Raw genomic sequence first — 19,348 nt, forward strand, 5'->3', positions numbered from 1 at the left:
GTGTGTGATTTGGGTGAACTAGACCTTTAATACAACATCTGAATGATGAGTGAATAAACAGCAACAAAAAGTTCAAGTTGTACAAGTGATTCCATTCAGTGATAAGAGGTAATGAAATTTAAAGGTGGTTTAGACTCCAAATTAAAAGCAAAAAGCAAAAAAAAAGGTGAATGGTGTCTCTCAAACAGGGCCACATGGTGAGCCTGTAACAAAGCAGAACTGCTTTCTCCCTTGGCTGATCAGGGGTAGGACTGCAGTCAAGCACAAAGGGCCAGCTGACGCCTTGGCTTTTCACTCATCTCAAAATCCCACTTCCTCTCAGACAATACCAAAATACATTCATGATATGCTTGAACTGCCACCCTGCAGCTTGAACACACATGCACGCGCACACACACACACACAAACACACATACACACACACGCACACACACACACACACACACACACACACACACACACACACACACACACACACACACACACACACAATGCTCTCATACAAATGTATACTCACACTGGCCTGTGTGGAGCGCTTAATGGAGGAGGAGAAGGGAGGATTTCCATCTTGGTATTGTTTGGTTGTGTAATGATTCAACTGTCCTTTTCCCAGGCTAATGAGTACTCGCTCCCTGCCCTGAATTCCAGCCTGGACGAAGTCAAGCCCAGTTTATCCTCTAGCGTCAACCCAGACCTGGGCCCCAGCGTGTCGCAAAGCTACCCTGTAGGTAAGATCAAGTGCCATACAGTACGCCTTTATGCTGCCGAGCCACAGCTTCAGCTGAGGGGGTTTGAACAATGTAAAAGAACAAGAAAAACAACTAAGAATGCTTGTGCAATTGACAAAAACAATGAAATGTGTGAAAATAAAAGCAAACCCAAAAAGTTAAGTGTGAAGACTTTTTTAATATCATTTCACTCTGAGCTGAAAAGGTGGTACAATGATGCGATAAAAGCTTTGCAGCTGTTCTCCGTCTGGTTCTTTGCTGAGCAAGCAGGGTGATAAGAGAGATTATGGGGTGGGGCAAGAGGGGGGTAAGCTGTTCAGTCACCGCTGGACAAGGACCTTTGGGTGTCAGTACATCAGAACTATGACTGTGTATCAGAGCAAGGTCTCGCAAAAAAGGCCACCATGCAGGACTGACTGCTTGTTGGCTGCTGCTGCTGCTGTGTTGCTCCTGTGATTTGTTCACCGAGAGACAGTTTGTGTGTCTCAAAGCACGAGTAATGTGCCTCAGTAAATACGCTCTGGCATTTCTGCCGCCTAACTCTAACACCATGATCATTTATTTCACCCTCCTATCTCTCTCTCTCTTTCTCTCCCCCCTCGTTGTCTCCTCTCCTTGTCACAGTTAATGACTGCCTGGCTAATTGAAATATTGTTTCGTTGTTGCCGTGTTATTACCAAGAAGAAGGTTAAGTTTACTGAAAGTTTACGATGACTGTCGGGGGCCTGAGATTAATACACAGAGCTTTTATTAAAATTCATATAATTATGCAGCAGCCATCAAAGGCAACGAGTTCTGCGTGGGGGAGGACAGGGTGATTGAAAATTGCTGCAGCCCCCCTTTCTCAAATGATAGCCAAGCAGTCTTATGAGAAAAGGGCCCTTTTCTCATTAATATGTGGGAGGTAGATTTTCCCTGTAAGGCTGGCCCCCTGAGAAGAAAGGTGTGTGTTTGTCCTTTGTGCACTGATGGCCCCGTAGAAAGCAGGTCTGGTTGTGCGGTAGGCTTTGTTTGCACCTGGGATATTTTAGATGGTCTCTGGAGAGAGGGTCTCCTTACTGCTTTACAGGTGCAAAGACACATGTAGAGGAAGAAAGATTGGATTGTATGCATACCAGTGTGTCTATGTGTGCCTGTCTAAGAAAAGCACATGAGTTGCTTTTGTGTTGATAAATAAGTTTATTCCATGCCCTTTTCTGGTGGCAGAGAAGTAAAGCATACAGAGGTCAAACTAATGGAGCAAACATCACTTCCACTTGGTAATTAGTATTTGGTTAGTGGCTCTTCTGCTTGGTTTACCCTCAGTGGCTGCCTGTGTGGATATTAGGTGATATTCAGGTGTGTGGTCTCTCTAATGGCTGAGTATTACAGTTTACTTGCCAGCGATAAGCCTACCAGAGGAATTTTAAGCCATGCAAAAAGTAGTAAATTATCTGCAGTATTTAGGCCGAGATCCAATTTCAAATTAATTGTGTCTTTACGGGGGAAAGAACTGGAGATTATGTTCATCCTTAAAATGTTTTCCAACACCAATTAAAACGCCTGCAGTTATTGATCTTGTTGATTTTATGTCCTGGAATTTGCATAATCTATTAAAAATGAATGATTCATGAAGTGCTCATTGCCAGAGATCGGGATTCTCAGTGAACTGAAAGACTTGAGAGATAGAAATCTTTTGTGTCCTCTGCTTATCCTATTAAGGCTCAAAAGCACCTGCAAAGCAGGCTCAAATAAGAAAGGGATTTAAGGGCATTGTGCACATCATCGAAATTCAGAGGCGAGGAGCCACTTCCATTAAAACTGCTTTTTTCTCTCTCCCTCTCCTCCACATTAATGCTGTATTACCTGCTAAATAGTCCCTCTTACCCCATAAAAACACCAAAGGGTTCCATGAATATGTGGATAGGACAATTGCATATTGTGAGGTAATTTCTATTGTTGATATGGGAAGTCATTTCTTTGATGAATTCCCTTCGAGAGATGGATTTCATCTCAAGTGCTTCTTATTCTTGTTCATTCAAACTGCTTAAAATTCAAATAGTGTGAGCCGTGGGTGAATTTATGAATAGCAGAAGGAGGAGCTCGGAACTTTTTTTTGTGTATTTTGAGAAATAAATGGAAAGATGGCCTTGATAGGGCCAATTGTCCACTATTTCTATAGAGAGTTTCTGTATTTCCTGAATTTAGTCAGGGCCCACCTGTTTTCTTGATGGTGCTTCAGGCTGAAGAGCCATCTTCGAGCGTTGATTCCCTTGAGCTCTCAGTGGGAGTTTTACACACCTCCACTCAGGGACTGCGTACTGAAGACTCTTTAAACATATTCCCTGCTGGGCCTGTTAATGGAGGCCTCCAAAGACTTAAAGCCCCCGTGTCAATGACACTTCTCCTCCTCAAGCAGCTGTTCTTGTACACTCCTGTCAATTCTCTAAACAAAACTTCATCCAGCAAACACAACTATCCACACTTATTCAATTAGGTTGAGTGAGTGCTCTCAGGGTGAACTACACCGAAAGTATCAGGACCTGCTGTTGTCTAGTGAGCAGCGAACAAAGATCAGACAGCGAACCTGCCGTAAGTGATGTGTGGCCTCATGACAAACCGCTCGCCTGTCTCCCCACTGGGGGATACGTAGGCCCAGGCTCCGAAATTAATGCTTATTTCATCTTCACAAAAGCAAACTAACCTTTGAGCACACATTTGATAATGAATGACTTTCAGTCGGTGTTTGGGGAATTAAAGCAATTTGGCTCTCCAAACATTCTTTACTTAGTTGTAATTAATTAGGGTGCTGAGATTTTTTGGCTTGTGATAAATTGCCCCATTCTGCATATAGCCTAGAAAAACGGAGGTCAAAGATTTTCGGTTGTTGTTGTAGCAAACATGAAGGTGTCCCTGTCATGCTAAATTTAATACTCTTACTCAAGCACAAGAGTCGTTCACAAATGACTTTGTTCCTGTGCCAAATAAAGACAAGGTCATCTTGCCTTTCTGTATCGACTGAGTTGATGCTAATGCAAAAAAACGTGCATAATAGTTTCTCGTCAAGTTGGGGTTGAGATAATACTCATGAATCTTCTCGCAGTATAATCAAGTGTTGATGTTTTTTTCAGTCACTCTATGTAGTTAAAGTCCAGAAAACTACCAGTGGTACTGTCACTGTGGCATCGTGTGTTCTCAGTTTGCCAAACCTGCAAAAGCACTTAAACAAATTTGTTCCTAAAGATTCAAGATTCAAAAAGCTTTGTTTATCCTGAGGGAAATTATTGTGCAACAGTTTCAATACAAAGATGGGAAAGGATCATAGTAACAATAAGCATAAAAACATAAATCAAATGAAAATAAAACTAACGAAAAATAAATCAAACAATAACTAAGTGTGACAGAGTGCAACATACATTGTGGTTAAGCGTAGGTTTATACAATATACAACAATACGCACTGTTCAGTTTAGCAGCATATTGAAATAAAATAAGTACAAACTAAATAAGTGGTAAGGACCGATAAGGGATAACAGTGTTAAAAATGTAGCAGCATTTCCTACAGAACTAAGTTACAGTAAAGCACAGTAAAGTGTAGCAGCAGTAAGTTACAGTACCACTAAATAAAGTGATGAAAATTCAGATATTTCAAGGCAAACTAAAAGCAGGCTGAGGTGTACGGGATTCCCAGCTCAGCAGCGCAGATTACAAGCCACCTCTGAAATTAAGACAGAAATCAACAGGCTTTCGTAACAGCAAATCAAAAAATCTTTGAATTGATTTTCGCAGGGACGGAAAAAGAGGGCAGAGGAAAAATACAGTAAATAGCTTGATTTGCTGGCGTTCAATCTAAGGGGACTGTCAGAGGAAACAACAATATAAAGAAGCCCATCTTTTAATGAGAATCTGGACACACATCTCTGTTGTAAAAACAACAAAGGCTAGGAAGCCTAATGAGGCTATCATTGCTGTACAGAGAGTCCTCTCAACTGGCGCCTCTCAGAAAGAGGCTTTAAAGGGGACATAAAGCAACAGTCACAGAGCTGCTGGCAGTCACTGCCAATGCTAGCCCAGAATACACAAAAAAAGATTCAACAGAGGCTGCAATTATTATTATTATTATTATAAGAGTCATCATGTGATGAGAAAAGACTGAAGTTGATGGCTATAGGCTGAAATTAACTGATTTCTTACTGGGTAAGAATCTGCATCTCCAATCTTTTGATTTCCTATATTAGCACATTAAAATAACGCTTTTACCAAAAGACCTGCAATTTTCTCTCATCAACAACCAAAAATAAAGCAAAATCAACAAACACCTAAACCTTTTATTGTTGCTACTTGAGGTTAGAATGAAGACTGAAGTCTCCAATGAGGGTTAAGTTGAAAGTATTGATGCCCTGATCCAGTACACTGGATCGGTATCACGGCTAATATTGATCAGGTATGAGGTAGAAGTGACCGACCCATATTAATTACAGTTACTTAGGCATTCGCTGATGTTATAAAATTGTCCAAACCAGAGAGGTCTAACTAGCTTTGCCCAGGGGGCAGTTAATACACAAACAGTAATCTTTATCAGATAAATTAATAAACATTAAAAAGGCCCATAACTAATCTTTTTTTTTAATTCTTTATTTTTAAATTACTGAGGTTGGGTGTAGGCAGGGATGTTCTAGGATCTGAGGACATGCAGGACTTAGTCCAGACCTATTCTGAGGGGTCAGTGGGATCCTCTGATACACAAGCTCTATGTGGGTTTTTTTATGCATTCTGGCACCATGAAAAAAATCAATTTCTTTTCATTGTGAATAAAAAAATCGTCTGCGGTACACCGTGCAGTCTTGTTGAGTATCACTTAAACAATCTAGATTGATGGATTAATGGAATTTGGCGTTTGAGAGTCACCACTTACAGTTAAAAAGTGATGCGTTAATACAACCTCAAAATTGGTTTCTAAAGAGGGAAAAGTAGCGGAAAAGACCCGATTGGTGAGTTACAATTAAAGCAACTTTCTAGGTCAAAACTGCATTTCTAGCATTGCAGTTTGGCCATATTTTGAAGAGATTAAACTCAATGTTTCCCAAGAGTAAATGCAGGCTTTAGGTGCTCATTATGTATTTCATCTTTTTAAAGCAAGGTAATGAAGAGATAAGAGTATTTGCTTTTATTAAAGCTGTACGCCTGCTGTAGCCACTGCAATAAGAATGAAGAAAAGATTGGGTCTGTGTTTGCTGAGACAGTTAGACAATAGTTAGCAAGGTCTACACACACGCACACACACACACACACACACACACACACACAATGACCTCACCCTTGCTGGACCCCCCACCTACAGTACTCCCACGGCTCCCTTTGACTTATGTGCACTGGCTTGTAGCTAACTAATTCGTATTATAAATGAAAGGTCCGGCATGACCTCACTCTTCTCTGTAAAGCTCTTTAACTCTACAGCCCTCCAGTCTCGGCGCTTTAACCAAAAGTCACATTTCAGCAGGCGTCATACAATACAGCGATCAGTGCTGAGATTTGCAAATAATAGAGAGCAGTCAGACTGAATGGTTTCTTTATCGTACAACTCATGATCACAAATGGAGAAGTTCTTTTTCTTTTTTTGGCATGTGTTTTAAGTGAGAATAGATTTCCCATATGAATTTTAGGTAATATTGTGTAATATAGTGACTGAACAAATCTCTCTTTGGCTGAGCAAAAGACGGACAAACCTGGAGGTGCTCCACAGACAGCCAATAACTCCGACGACAGTATGGCGCTTTTATTAAAACTATTTTAGTATTCAGATCATTTACTTAAGTAGAAGTAGCAATGAAAAACACATCATTACAAGTCCTGCATTAAAGGTTGTCTATAAGTAGATCTGCAGAAGTCTCATGAGCACTTCAGCACTTCAGCATCAAGTCTCCCATTATGCAGAACTTTTATTAACTATTATTATATACAATGTATTTTATGTCTATTTTCACTATAACAATAGGTGCATAGATTTGTATGTGCTTTGTCAGTCAAAGCACTTTGTAAACTTTAGTTTTTAAAGACGCTATAATACATATAAAGTTTAGTATTATTATAATATAAATCCTAATCAATTATTGATTTTTCATGACATGCTTTTAAATGTAAATAGCATTTTAATGAAGTAGCAAGACTGGGTAGAGCTAATTTCTAACGCTTTAAACTCCATTTAGTACTTTCAGATATAGAAATTCTTTATTCTATTAATAGATCATGCAGTGTGTTGTGTTTTTGCACTCTTAATCTGCAAAGTAACTAGTAACTGTAGCTGTTAAATTCATTTAGGGGAGTAAAAAGTGCAATATTTCACACTAACTAGTACTGTACTTAAATACACTACATTGCTTTCTCCCTCCTGTTGCTCTAGTTGAGTATTTTTACATGTTTGTGGATGATTTTATTGTGTAAGATTAGTGGGATAGCCATACAAGGCTTCCACGCCTCATCCGCCCCCACTGCACTAGATTCACCAGCCATTTCACTCATGGGACGCCCGCGGCCCCCCATTGCAGTCAGTATGTATCCTGTAATAGCAGGTACTACAATATCCAGAGGGCTCATTCGCTCACCCTCAATTAAACAAATAAGTTACACCGGATATTGTATGAATTGGATTTTTGAGTCAATCTAGATTTGCCTGTGGTTTATTCTCTCATTAGCCAAGTTAATTGGCAGTCAGTTTTCAATATTCATATGGATAACTGTGTTTTGTACTTGGGTGGTTAAAGGGTTGCAATAGTTATATTCTCAGTATGAGGCATGCCATATATTTTTGGATTATTTTGCAGATTCTTTTGTTCTATTATGTATTTTTCTTTGCATATCCCATATCTTTGCATAAACACACCATTCGGGGGGGGGGGGGGGGGGGGGGGGTTGCAGTGTACCGAACATACCTTTGGGCGTTCTCTACCAAATGTGTAAATGCTGTCTTAATTTTATCCAAGTTAAATCTGATTTGGAATTAAAAAATATTTTTGCAGGAGAAACTAGGCCAAGAAGTCAACGGTCACGTACAAAACAATACACACTATGTAAAGTTAAGATGAATAAACAGGTAGGATTTCCCCATACTATCTTAAATAAAGTAGCTATCACACTGAACGTCCTGATCTTGTAGTGTGATGAAAAACAGAAAAACTACTTAACCTTTTTTATATTAAAGGATGTAAAACGTACTCTCGTCTCCCCCAAGCTGTGAATAAACTTAGTGATACACTGTTCCATAAAGAACATTATTTATTATTATTACAACAATCATTTTGGACCATCATGATAAAAGTTTTCCTGTAGGTAGTCAGGAGTTTGTTTGTGAAAGCATGGACAACAGTTTTCTTGTGCATATCGTCCACTAGTCCCTCATTAAAGCTCCATTGGGAGATGATTTTCCCTTTGAGTCCAAGTGGCCCTCACAGCTGACAATAAAAACAGGGGCCTCTCCTACCCCGGCCCCTGTGCGGATTGAGGTTACGTGCTGTTTTGTCCAAAAGACCCTGTGGCCAGCGAGGACAACCCAACCGTCACTCTCAATTACAGAGCTGAATATCTTCAGCCGGACGGGTGGCGCTCTGCAGAGGGGCCAGTGTGCTCGGACTTTGAAGGACACAGAGGAAGAGAGAGGGAGGCTGCCATATTTAGACAAGTTTGAACTGTGTAATGAGGAGACATATTTATGTGACCAGTATTCAGTTGGCTCAAAGCAGCAGCTGTTATATTGTTTTTAGTTCAACTGTCAGAGGCGGACTGATACTTTCTGGTGTTTAGTAACGAGTTTTAACGACTCTACGTTCTTCGAAACGTTCTCAAAACTACAGTGAGAATCAAGTTGTTGTGCTGACTGACTTGTGGTGGTGGTGATGGTGATGAGTAACGTTGTGAAATGGCTGTCTTATACAATTGCATTAGTTGGTTTGCAGTTTGAAATTGAACACTTAAAGCAGAGGCAGAGAGTAACTAAGCATATTTACTCAAGTACTGTATATTAAAAGGTCCCATATTGTAAAAAGTAAGATTTACATGTCTTTTTTTATTATTATAAAGCAGGTGGAGGTGTGATTTTTTTTTAAAATAATAAAGCATATCATGTGTTCCATTACAAACCAAAAATACCGGCATGGACCCAAAAAAATAGCATAATATGGGACCTTTAATTTTAATTAATGCTGTATTGCTTCCTTTACTTAAGGATAACATTGTTTCTTCCACTAGAATATTCACAGTCACAGATTAAAACTGGAAAGCACTGATGAAGGGCTTTTTGTATTTTGTTTCATTTTGTCTCTCCAGGTCGGGATATGTCCAACACAACTTTACCTGGATACCCCCCTCACGTTCCCCCCACAGGGCAGGGCAGCTACCCGACTTCCACGCTCGCTGGAATGGTTCCTGGTGAGTGAGAAGGCGACGTCACAGCTTCATATTGCCCTGAAAATGAACAGGTGTACCAGCTATGGAAGCAGAGTGAAGAGACTTTAGCACCAAATTATGCAGAGAAGCGATAAATATTGACCTGCAGAGCGAGAGGCACACACATTCTTATATTAGCTCTGCGTGTATGATTGGATTAGACAGGCTGAATAAGTGATCAGAGACAGGGGAGAGGACAGTCCTTATCCCTTCCTTCCCTGCTTTCCTCTCTGCCTTATTGGTTCATTATCTAACCGCGTGGCCGTCCGCACCGACCGTCGATAAACAGGACTACCAGCCCTCCTCAGTCTCTGTGGTCCAGAGCATGTCCCTTTCCCCTCCTCTACTTAACCTGCAGTTCAGGTTCACAGCAAACAGTTGAGGGTCAAAAGGCAGAGGCATGGGAGCCCAGTAAATATTCAAATCGCTGTCTCTCTGAGGAGGTCAGGCTTGTGTTTCACTGCCAGGGATGCAGTTCTGGTGCTGGGCTTATATACGCTGCTTTAGCTCCAGCATCACCACACACATTTTCACCAAACCACAGCCGGCATTTTGCTTTGATGTGATTAAACCACATGGATGGGGTAAACCAGTGGAGTGTGTCCTGTGTTTGCATATCATTTACCAATCACACAACCCATCACAGGCACTGGCTGCTTTTCTCCTTTATGGAGAGCTGCGATGACGCGTTTGGTTATCAACACAGCCAAGAGGATTATATTAACTGTGTTAATTTGTTTTTGTTGGTTAGTTAGCAGGTGATTTTTTTTTTTTTATATATATATTTTATATCATTGAAACTTGAACATGAGGGCAGTTAAAAAAAATACAAAGATGCAGGTTTTATTTGTCCATCTTGTAAAATATATTTTTTTCCTGCTACTTTAATACACTTAAGATGAATGGAATGATTGTGGGGTTCAAAGCATAAAAAAAGTTGTTCAAATGTGGGTGAGCTGACCCTTTCAAATTGTGAGACAGCATTTCAACCATTTTTGCTATAACGACTTCAATCAAAAATCTGCATTTGACCATGCTTTGAAAATAAGTGGAATTTGATGCAGATGTTTCCAGACATTTTATATTCAACTGATTATTTATATATCAATTACTCACCCTGTTTTACCTTGAATTCTTGAAGAATCGCATGCCTCCACAGTGAATGATGAACAAATAATTTAAGTACTTTGACACAGCCCCCTATTACTTCAATTCATTCTCCGTTTTTCAAGAATTCAAGGTAACATAGGGTGAGTAACTGAGTGAATACAATTGATCATTTTGAAGGTGGCGTATTCCTTTAATATAATCCATTTAGCATTTCAGTCTAATTAATCTAAATAATTCTTTGGCTCGTCTTTTTGGTTTTTCTGTCTGCATCAGTTATGAAAAGCTGAAAACACAGATTTTTTTTTTTTTTTACATAGTGTGCAAACTGTTGAGTCTATTGAACAACTACCAGTAAAAACAGGAGGAGATGTGGTCGCACCCTATGGCAGTGCAGTCGGGATTTACTTTTGGATTTTGACTAATACAACTGTTAAATCATGTCAGTGGAAAAGTGTCAAGTCAAACATACTTTTACTTTTCATTTGTTCTTATGTGGCACAAAGCAAAAGATGAGGGCCTTAATCCCATGGCTTGTGGTTTTGTGTTACAACCCTTTCGTCCTATACACAACCACTAAGATTTAGTGACAGGCGCAAAACACTGTTAAAGCAAAGCCATTTCTCACCAGCTTCATATAAAATCTAGCCTTTATAGTCTCGTAAAAGAAAGAACCGTGTTGAACTAACAGCAGTGCTCACTGACATGCTCCAAGTTAGTTCCACTGCAATGAAATTCTGTCGCACCAAACATCGGAGCTCAGACCGGAGGGGGTTCAGATTGGAGATGTTAAAAAATCCTCCAAGAAAGGCTGCAGGATTTATTGCAGCATATCAAAAATGTATGCATGAAACTGTTTATTACCACTCTGTATTTATTAGACCGGTTTGGAATATAGTGGAGGAAGAAGAATGGGTAGATATCCATAAATGGGACAGGGAAAGCCGCCTTCAGTGTCACATCCTGTATTGTTCAGTGTTGCATAACTTAAGTGAAATGAAAAAGAAATAAATTACTTGCCTGACTGGTCGCACATCGATGACTATCATTTTCCCCCTCAAATTGCATCCTGTTTTGAATGACGAGAAATGACTGCATGTGAACAGGGTAATGGCTTGATGCATTGAAATGCTAATTGATTTGTTGTTTTGTTTTGCAGGGAGCGAGTTTTCGGGGAACCCCTACAGTCACCCGCAGTACACAACCTACAATGACGCCTGGCGATTCAGCAACCCAGCATTACTAAGTGAGTGGAGAGTGAGAAACTGGATTAATTGACTGTTCGCTAAACCCCTCCCCAAAGAGCGATTGTCCAATTTTAGCCTTAGCAACCGTAACTAGGCACAGCAGCTTTGGATTTCAAAGGGCTGTTATAAGAGCGATAGTCTGCCTTTTAGGAGTTTGGAGGCTAGGCTTTCCAAAACCAAAATAACAAGAAGAAAAGTTTAAGGAAATTGATCAAACAGTTTGTCTATCTGCTCTATACTGAGCCGCAATCCTTAGCATACCTTGCTAACTAGCTTACTATTTAAAGACGCAACTTATAAAGCCAGTATTAGGCCTACATTATAACAAACTACAGTATTATGTAAGGCAAAGGTTACATAAAAAATCCCTGTCATGATTAGTAGACCCACTGTCTGAAATCTGGTTCTGGATGCTATTAGGGTGGAGGCTAACGTTAGCGGCTCGGTCCCGCCCTCTGTTTGTTATCCGAGACAGAGGGTCATTTAGTCCCAAGCGGCATCAGCCGGGGCTGAAAAAGGAAGCCAATGTGGAAGTGCCAAAAGCTGCAGTTCTTTCAAAGGGCCACTTGAGGCCGGCTCCAACAGCGAGTCCTTTCCCATAGACCCTCATGTTATAATGTCGAACTTTACAGCAGAAACTAACATGATTACAGCCTGGTACAACAAACAGTTGTAGTCTCTATAGCTAATGTCCCTGTTCATGACAACTAAGGCCAGCTAGAGCTCCTAAAAAGATATGTTTACTGTCCCATGCAGGCCAGAAATAAAACACCTGCTTGTGTCTGTCTCTGTCTGCAATCAAGGACCCTTGGTCTCAAAAATATAAAAAATTCAAGTGATAACGTGCCTCCATCATCACTGTAAACTCCACCGTGTGCTCATCCAGTAACTTAGGGGGTGGGGCTTAGCGAACACTCAATTAACCATTAACATTTCAAGCAAAATACTTTTTCAGAATGGAATAATGTGTAATACGGCAGTGTATGTGTTGTTTTATACATTATTTCATTACACCACTGCTAATGATCAAATATTTGGTAAATGGTATTTTGTTGTTGTTACAAATGGTTCGTTCTTCTGTTAACTTTCAGGTTCCCCTTATTATTATAGTGCCGCATCCAGAGGCTCCGCCCCACCCACTGCTGCCACTGCCTATGACCGTCACTAGTTACCATGGAAACCAAATCAACCTGCAGGACCATGGCCTTAGCCTCCATATTGCCCCGGTGTGAGCGGCATGGTCCACTGGACACTGAGCAACTGCGCATAAAATGTTCCCGGCTCACACAATGAGACACTTAACGTTTTTTTGGGGGGGGATTTCCAGACGACTCCTCTCTCCTCACAGCTTTTTTGGACACTCAAAGCCAAAAAAAAAAAAAAAAGAAGTTACAAGAAGATCATCACAGACACCGAAAGTCACTACACATGATGAAGAGTGTGGCTAATTGCAGTAAAAAATGGAAAAAAAGAAAAAGACTAAAAACAAAATGATCAGATTTATTTCCCCCCCTGTGGCAGTTTCACAGTTTCCTCCCATCACGGATCAATACTGTACATTCCTTTACTTGACGGCTCTCAGCAGGGACGCTGTCCGGAGCTTAAAATGTAGCAGCAGCCTTTTTTTTTTCTCCTGTTTCCATTCGTCTCCTACTCCGATTCAGATGGCAGCGCAGTGAGATCCGAGGAGATTAGCAGCAGCACATACAGGCTGCAGCAGGCTAACGTTGTTTTTATCCATCTGAACAGTCGCCGACCAAACATCCAGCATGAGTAAATCGATCGCTTTTGATGCCATGAGAAGATTAGGACATATTCTCTGTGATACACAATCAAGATGTAAAAATGAAAATGAAATAAATAAAGAAACATCCGATTGAAAATAGAGGGAGCCATGACAATATATCCCCATGGCCCGCTATTTGCAAGATTTCAAGAAACTAGTAAATATATTCTTAAAATGATTTTTTTATTTCATTTTTATAATTCGTAACGACTAAACTGCAGACTGCTTGGCTAGTGTTTTACTATTGCTTATTTGTCAGGATACAAGAGGTCAACAGGAAAAACCTTTTGGTGTTTTTTGTTAATTTTGCACTATGTTGGAAGTTTGCAACACTGGAGCGTTATTATGCAGAAAAATGATGATGCATATTTGCTTTATTTGATGAAACTGACTGTAAGTCTAACAAGTCTCGGTCTGAAAAGGCACTTACAGCTCCACAGTTTTCCCGTAATTCAAGGCCCATCATGTCACTGCCTTGACGTGCACTATGTTCTCACTGCTTACATTTTTATTTGATTAAGTCTTTGGCATTCAACCACAGAATACGGATATAACAGCCATCCCAATTCAAACCAGTATCATTTGTCTAGTTTGATGCCACAAGCATCCAGATTCACTCCGATCCTCCAATAACGTCAAAAAGCAGGGCGATGATTTCAGCTAAATGCCTTAAACATGTTCCCTCCTAACTTCAGCTCTCACACGTGTTTCAGGCCAAGTTATTTCTTTTCAAATCAAGCTGGAATGATGGTTTCTTCATCTGTCAAGTGAATGTATTTGCATTTGCCAAAGACTTAGTTCTCGTTCATGTTTATTTACAGGCCGCCTATATGCATCATGAGAGCAGTATTATTATTATTGTTATTAGGAAAAACCCACACTGTTCACGAGGAAAAGTATATGTATAAATTCTATGCAGTGCAGAGATGGTCATCATATGCATATTCAGCTGTAAACCTAAAGGTAGGTGGAGTTAATTTAATTGTTATGTTATTTACAAATTGTTCATTTTGTAGAAGGATTTTTTGTGTGTGATGTGAAGACACTTCTCTGTAAATACAGTAAGAAAAAATGTCTTTCATGTTCATGGGTATTATCACTTTCATTATGCTGGTCTCACTTGTACAATAATAAAAGTGTCTGAAATCTTTTACGCAAAAGGGGCTGCATGGTGTTTCTGACTGTCTGGAGTAGAGCTGACACGATTACACGATGATTCATTAATCATTCAAGTTATTTATTGAGGAACACAAACTGGTTTCAGCTTCTCAAATGTGAGGATTCGCTGCTTTTCTCAGTTTTCTATCATTGTAAATTGAATATGTTTGGGTTTTGGACTGTTGGTCGGATAACAAAGCAACTTGAAGGAATCAGCCTGGACACTGTGACAATGTTTTTCACCATCATGACGTTTTATATTCTTATGGATTTACTACTTAGTTGCAAAGTAATCAACAGATTGAGAATGCAAAAATGTTTATCAGCTTATTCTGATTGATCTGCCAATACATTGATATTAAGTTAGTTAGGTAACACTTAATTTAAAGCCCAAGTATAAAAATCCCTTAATAAATTAAATAAAAACAATAAATAATAATACAATAATAATGAATAAAAAGTTTTTTTAGTACATTTATGTATGTACTGTACCCAAGTACAATTTCTAAAGGGAAAACAAAGTACGTTTTATTCTACTATATTTATCTGACGATTTAAGTTACTTATAATATGATACATTGTTATTAAAGTGTTCCACAGTGTATAAAGTAGCTAACATTGGATTCACAATGACAAACTACAATATCAAAATGCAACTTACACAAAAAGCATCATAAAAATAATTAATATGTACAGATGCTTGATAGGAGAAGTTTGAGTTTTTACTGTTTTTTGTGAGAAAAGGGGTTGGTACATGGCGGTAAAGACACTTTTACAAGATATGATGTAGGAATTAAAAGTTAAACAAAACAAAATGAAAAGAAAACATGTCACCGTCACAGAAGATCTTCATAGTGGTCTTTATATAAAAAGGTCACAGGAAGAAGTCCATCTCTACCAGTGCATTTTACCCAATCTTTCAAATCTGGAGCTTTGGCTGTTTTACAAATGCCTCAAAATAATTTGCATTTTTGGGGCGAGAGATGTGATCCCAAAAAATAACCTTAGAACCAGAATGGTCTCACTAATGACACATCCTGTGTCTATTCTGCAGAAGTTATAATTGTTGAAAAACTCTTAAAATGTCTTGATTATTGCTTCCAACTGCATTGCAATCTGAAAAGTGTTTAAACACTGCCTATACATGCCAAATAATGGGTTAAAATAAAGTTTTCCATGTTAACTTAAAAACAAAAGATGAAATAAACAATGGCAGAATGAATTCAGGTACCTAATGAGACTATTTTGAGATGAATGTATTTATTTTCCAGGTATAAAGATCACATGGTGCACAGGGGGGGCTACAGTGAGAATGCCTCTAAATGTTTTCTCCATGATTCGGATCACTGAGCAGCACATAAAGTGTTTAACCTCTCCTCGCTTTGTAAAGCTGAATTAATTTTTCTAGCAGTGTGCCTGAATTCAATTTGTGCTAAGTTGCAGGCAGAGATTTATGCATGAAATCCCTCTCAGAGCTTATTTCACTCTTTCTTCGCTCCGTAATCCCTCCGCCGCTGCCGCTTGTATGACTCAGTTATATCATTATTGATTTACAACAAGTGGACACTGTCCTGATTAGCGTTGTGTGATTTGCAAAGGATTTGGGCTGCGGGAGCACACGATAAAGCTGCGTGTACATCTGAAATGGTGTCAGACAGAATGGGAATATACTGTATATAATACAGTTGTGGAGCTTTTTAGTTGTTAAGTCTGACATTCATTTCTTGGTCCAAACACTATTTTCAATCTTGTTTTAATGGGAAAAAATAGTTTTACTGTTTGGTCCTGCATGGATAGCAGTGGTGTGACATCAAATGAAAACATTTATGAAGTTTCTGAGGTAGAATACTCAGTTTCTATCGTTCCATCACAAATTTTCAAGAATGTAAAAAGAGAAAATAAGCTCCTCTAAAACATACTGAGCTGAGCTGTTTTGGTGCACTCTGATGCCTCTGGGTCCACGAGGAGAGAACCCTTTTTGCTTTGTAATTCAATTTCTCTGCCTGTTGTTTATTTCATAGCTCCCCTGTGAAGCATCAAAAACGGATGTTCTGTCAGCCCCTAACTGTCGTATATGTTTGTCATTCACAGTCCTTGTTAAAGGAAGAGGGAAAGAGCTTGACTCTTTTCTCCCCCCAGCTGAGAATTCCCAGTAGCAGAATTATTCTATTTAGATGGAAACTTTTTTGTCATTTTCCTGTCTAAATTGGCATATCTGGCTCTCCCCTCCGAAACCAATAAACTGTGAACCTGGATGTATCTGTCAATCAAGCTCAAATTGACTGCAGCAAGCCAGATGACAACAACATCCTTTGGAATATAAATATATATATTATTTACTGTATGAATATATATAAAAACATAAGAGCAGTGGGATGGTCTGATCAGCACCTGTCACTGTCTTTGCTCATCAAACGTTCAGTTTATCAAAATCTACAGTAAAAGCACAAAAATGACCGGTTGTTTCAGACCGACTAAATCTATAAGTTGACATATAAAACTGCATATTTTATTTGAAAAATATGGAAAGAGTAAAAATGAAACACAGTATTGTATAAAGACATTATTCTTCAGATGAAAAACTAGTTCAGTAATCAAGTTAATGCACGAGTGGTGAAATCTTGATTTATGCACATTTTAGTTTAAAAACAGGCCACTCTCCAGCTATGACTTTTCTTATTTCATACTTAACTTTTTGCTCCATATATAACTGTGACGTTAATCATATTACTCCTAATTTAATAAACCGTAATAAGCCTAATGTGTAGACCTCATTCTGTAGATTGCTCATGAGAAAGTTGAAGTATTATGTCTCAAAAGTTGTACAACAAGAAAGAGAACATGTTAGAGCTGTGTATTGGCAAGAATCTGGCGTTTCTGATACGTTTTACGATGCAGGGATTAAGATTCAATATATTGTGATACATTTACCATAGTAGTAGTAATAGCTATACACTATACCGACGATATTTTGCAATCTAATTTAAGGAACACAAATCTTTGCATGTAAACTGTTACTTAAAAATCAAGGCATTGTTTTTTTAGGATCAACGTACTTCTTACGCCCCTGGTACGTATGGAATGATTTGTGATATGTTAAATAATGTTCATCATTCATTTTTTAAAACAGGTTGGAGCTCCACATGTGGTAGGACATGTGTTAAAATATGGTTCTGATAGCAATAGGAAACCCCATTCTATTTCAGGTATTACAGTATAACAGTGAACCTCATCATGCATAACTTCAAACCACAGTGTCAGATCTAACTGTTGACCTTTGGAGCCGCTCCGCACTAATACATGCTGACTGAACACTCTCTCTGTGCGATTTGTACAGTGGTTCTATGAATATGCTGCAGCAACTGAATTATAATTTGGTTACTGGTGTGTCAAATGTACAATAAATCCTCAGGATGTTATCATTTGCAGTGACACACCAAGACGAGGGGAGGGGGTGGGTGTGTATGGAGAAAATATGAAAATGCATTTCACGTCTTTATATCTGAGTAGTGGTTTGGATGTTATGAAATGAGGGAATGGATCTGCTGCTTTATGTGCTGTATCTAATTGGATATGGCAATATATAATACGATTCACCAGTATCCATCAATTGCTGTGTTAGACCTGTTTGTATGGCCGTGTCACTGGGGCAGCCTAGCTTGTTATGATGCCTGAGCAGCAATTATGAGGTAATTTTTGACTCTTGCTGCGTGAGGCCATCCAGAGGATACTTGAGGGGAGGTTCCTAATGAGTGAGCATTGATTGATTGGACATAATAAGTGCACTGCTTGACTGAAAGCGAGTGTGAGAAAAAGGGGAAAGGGGGGGGGGGGGGGGGGGGGGGGATCTTGGATGACAGGATATTTCCAAATGAAGCAAATGACCAGCGATTAGATTTGTTATAGTGTATAGGTGAGCGTCACACCTCTGCCAAAACGAGGCCACTAGCTGCCTGGCTGGCTCAGCCCAGCGCCAAACCTCATTTACCCTTCACCAGTAAATAATTACCCTAATGGCTATTGTGTGATACATGATGCAATTAAAGCCTAATGCAATGCACCCCTCTTAGTGAACGTGTCAGGTCCCACATAACAGGAGCTGGTGGTCCTGGGCTAACGGGGCTTGCTACCTGACTGGCCAGTAATGAGGATATCCTCCAAAGCAGACAGAAGAGCTCCCTAATCAGCTGGATGTGTCAGCCAGGCGTGTTTGTTTGCAACTGAAGGAGCTGGGAAATATTCAGAGAAAAGTGAGGAGGGAAAGCAGAATTTGATGCAGGCTATTCCTGTTAGCAGAAGAGGGAATAATAGAAGCGGGTAGAAGAGAGGGCACAATCATCAACCCCCCATCCTCTTCCCCCCTATAACCCCAGCTTCTCCTCCAGCTCCCCTCACCCTAGCCTCCCCCCACCACCATGCTCCCAACACCCCAGTCACTGTCAGGCCAAACACATGATGAATTGCCCTGTCAACAGAATTCATTCAGGGACCAATTAATTCAGCAGAAATGAACTAGAGCCATCAGTCGCTGAAAAACTCAGAGCAAAGAGAGCAAAGTAGCTCTCTTTGGAAGAAGGAGAGACAGTGTGTGTGTGAGAGGGGGAGAGAGAAGGAGAATGAGAGAGAGGGTGCCAAGGGAGTGCAGTGGAAGTTAGCCTGACAGGAATTGGTCATTTAATGCTTTAGCGCACTGGAGACAGCCCCTGTCATAGAGGAAGCCATGACAGGACTCCCCTGGTACTTTATTTATTAATTATCCAGAGCAGCAAGGGGCATTTAACTGTCTCACTCCAGGCCTGTCAACTCAACTTCTTGTCATTTCCTCTCCATAAACAGGTCCTTTAAAAACAAACGTGAATCAAAGCAGGAGAGAATGTAATTATTCACAGAGCAAACAAATATTTG

The 19,348-nt window shown here is 39.7% G+C and overlaps 1 protein-coding gene across 4 annotated transcripts in view; it reads left to right on the plus strand.

Annotated features, from left to right (window-relative positions):
* pax2b (paired box 2b) overlaps nt 1-12,731 on the plus strand; it is a gene marked incomplete at both ends in the record, with an annotated part of 29,877 nt that extends 17,146 nt beyond the window's left edge. For 2 of the 4 annotated variants that reach the window (XM_083933454.1, XM_083933456.1), the window contains 4 exons: nt 614-728; nt 9,026-9,127; nt 11,412-11,498; nt 12,610-12,731. In XM_083933454.1, coding sequence (XP_083789580.1) covers nt 614-728; nt 9,026-9,127; nt 11,412-11,498; nt 12,610-12,731 — 426 coding nt within the window. Of the gene's footprint in view, nt 1-613; nt 729-9,025; nt 9,128-11,411; nt 11,499-12,590 lie in introns of all 4 variants that reach the window. The other 2 variants (XM_083933455.1, XM_083933457.1) reach the window with 1 other exon arrangement.
* Nucleotides 12,732-19,348: the final 6,617 nt, after the last annotated feature.

Source organism: Echiichthys vipera, assembly GCF_963691815.1.
Source record: "Echiichthys vipera genome assembly, chromosome: 18".
Classification (NCBI taxonomy): domain Eukaryota; kingdom Metazoa; phylum Chordata; class Actinopteri; order Perciformes; family Trachinidae; genus Echiichthys; species Echiichthys vipera.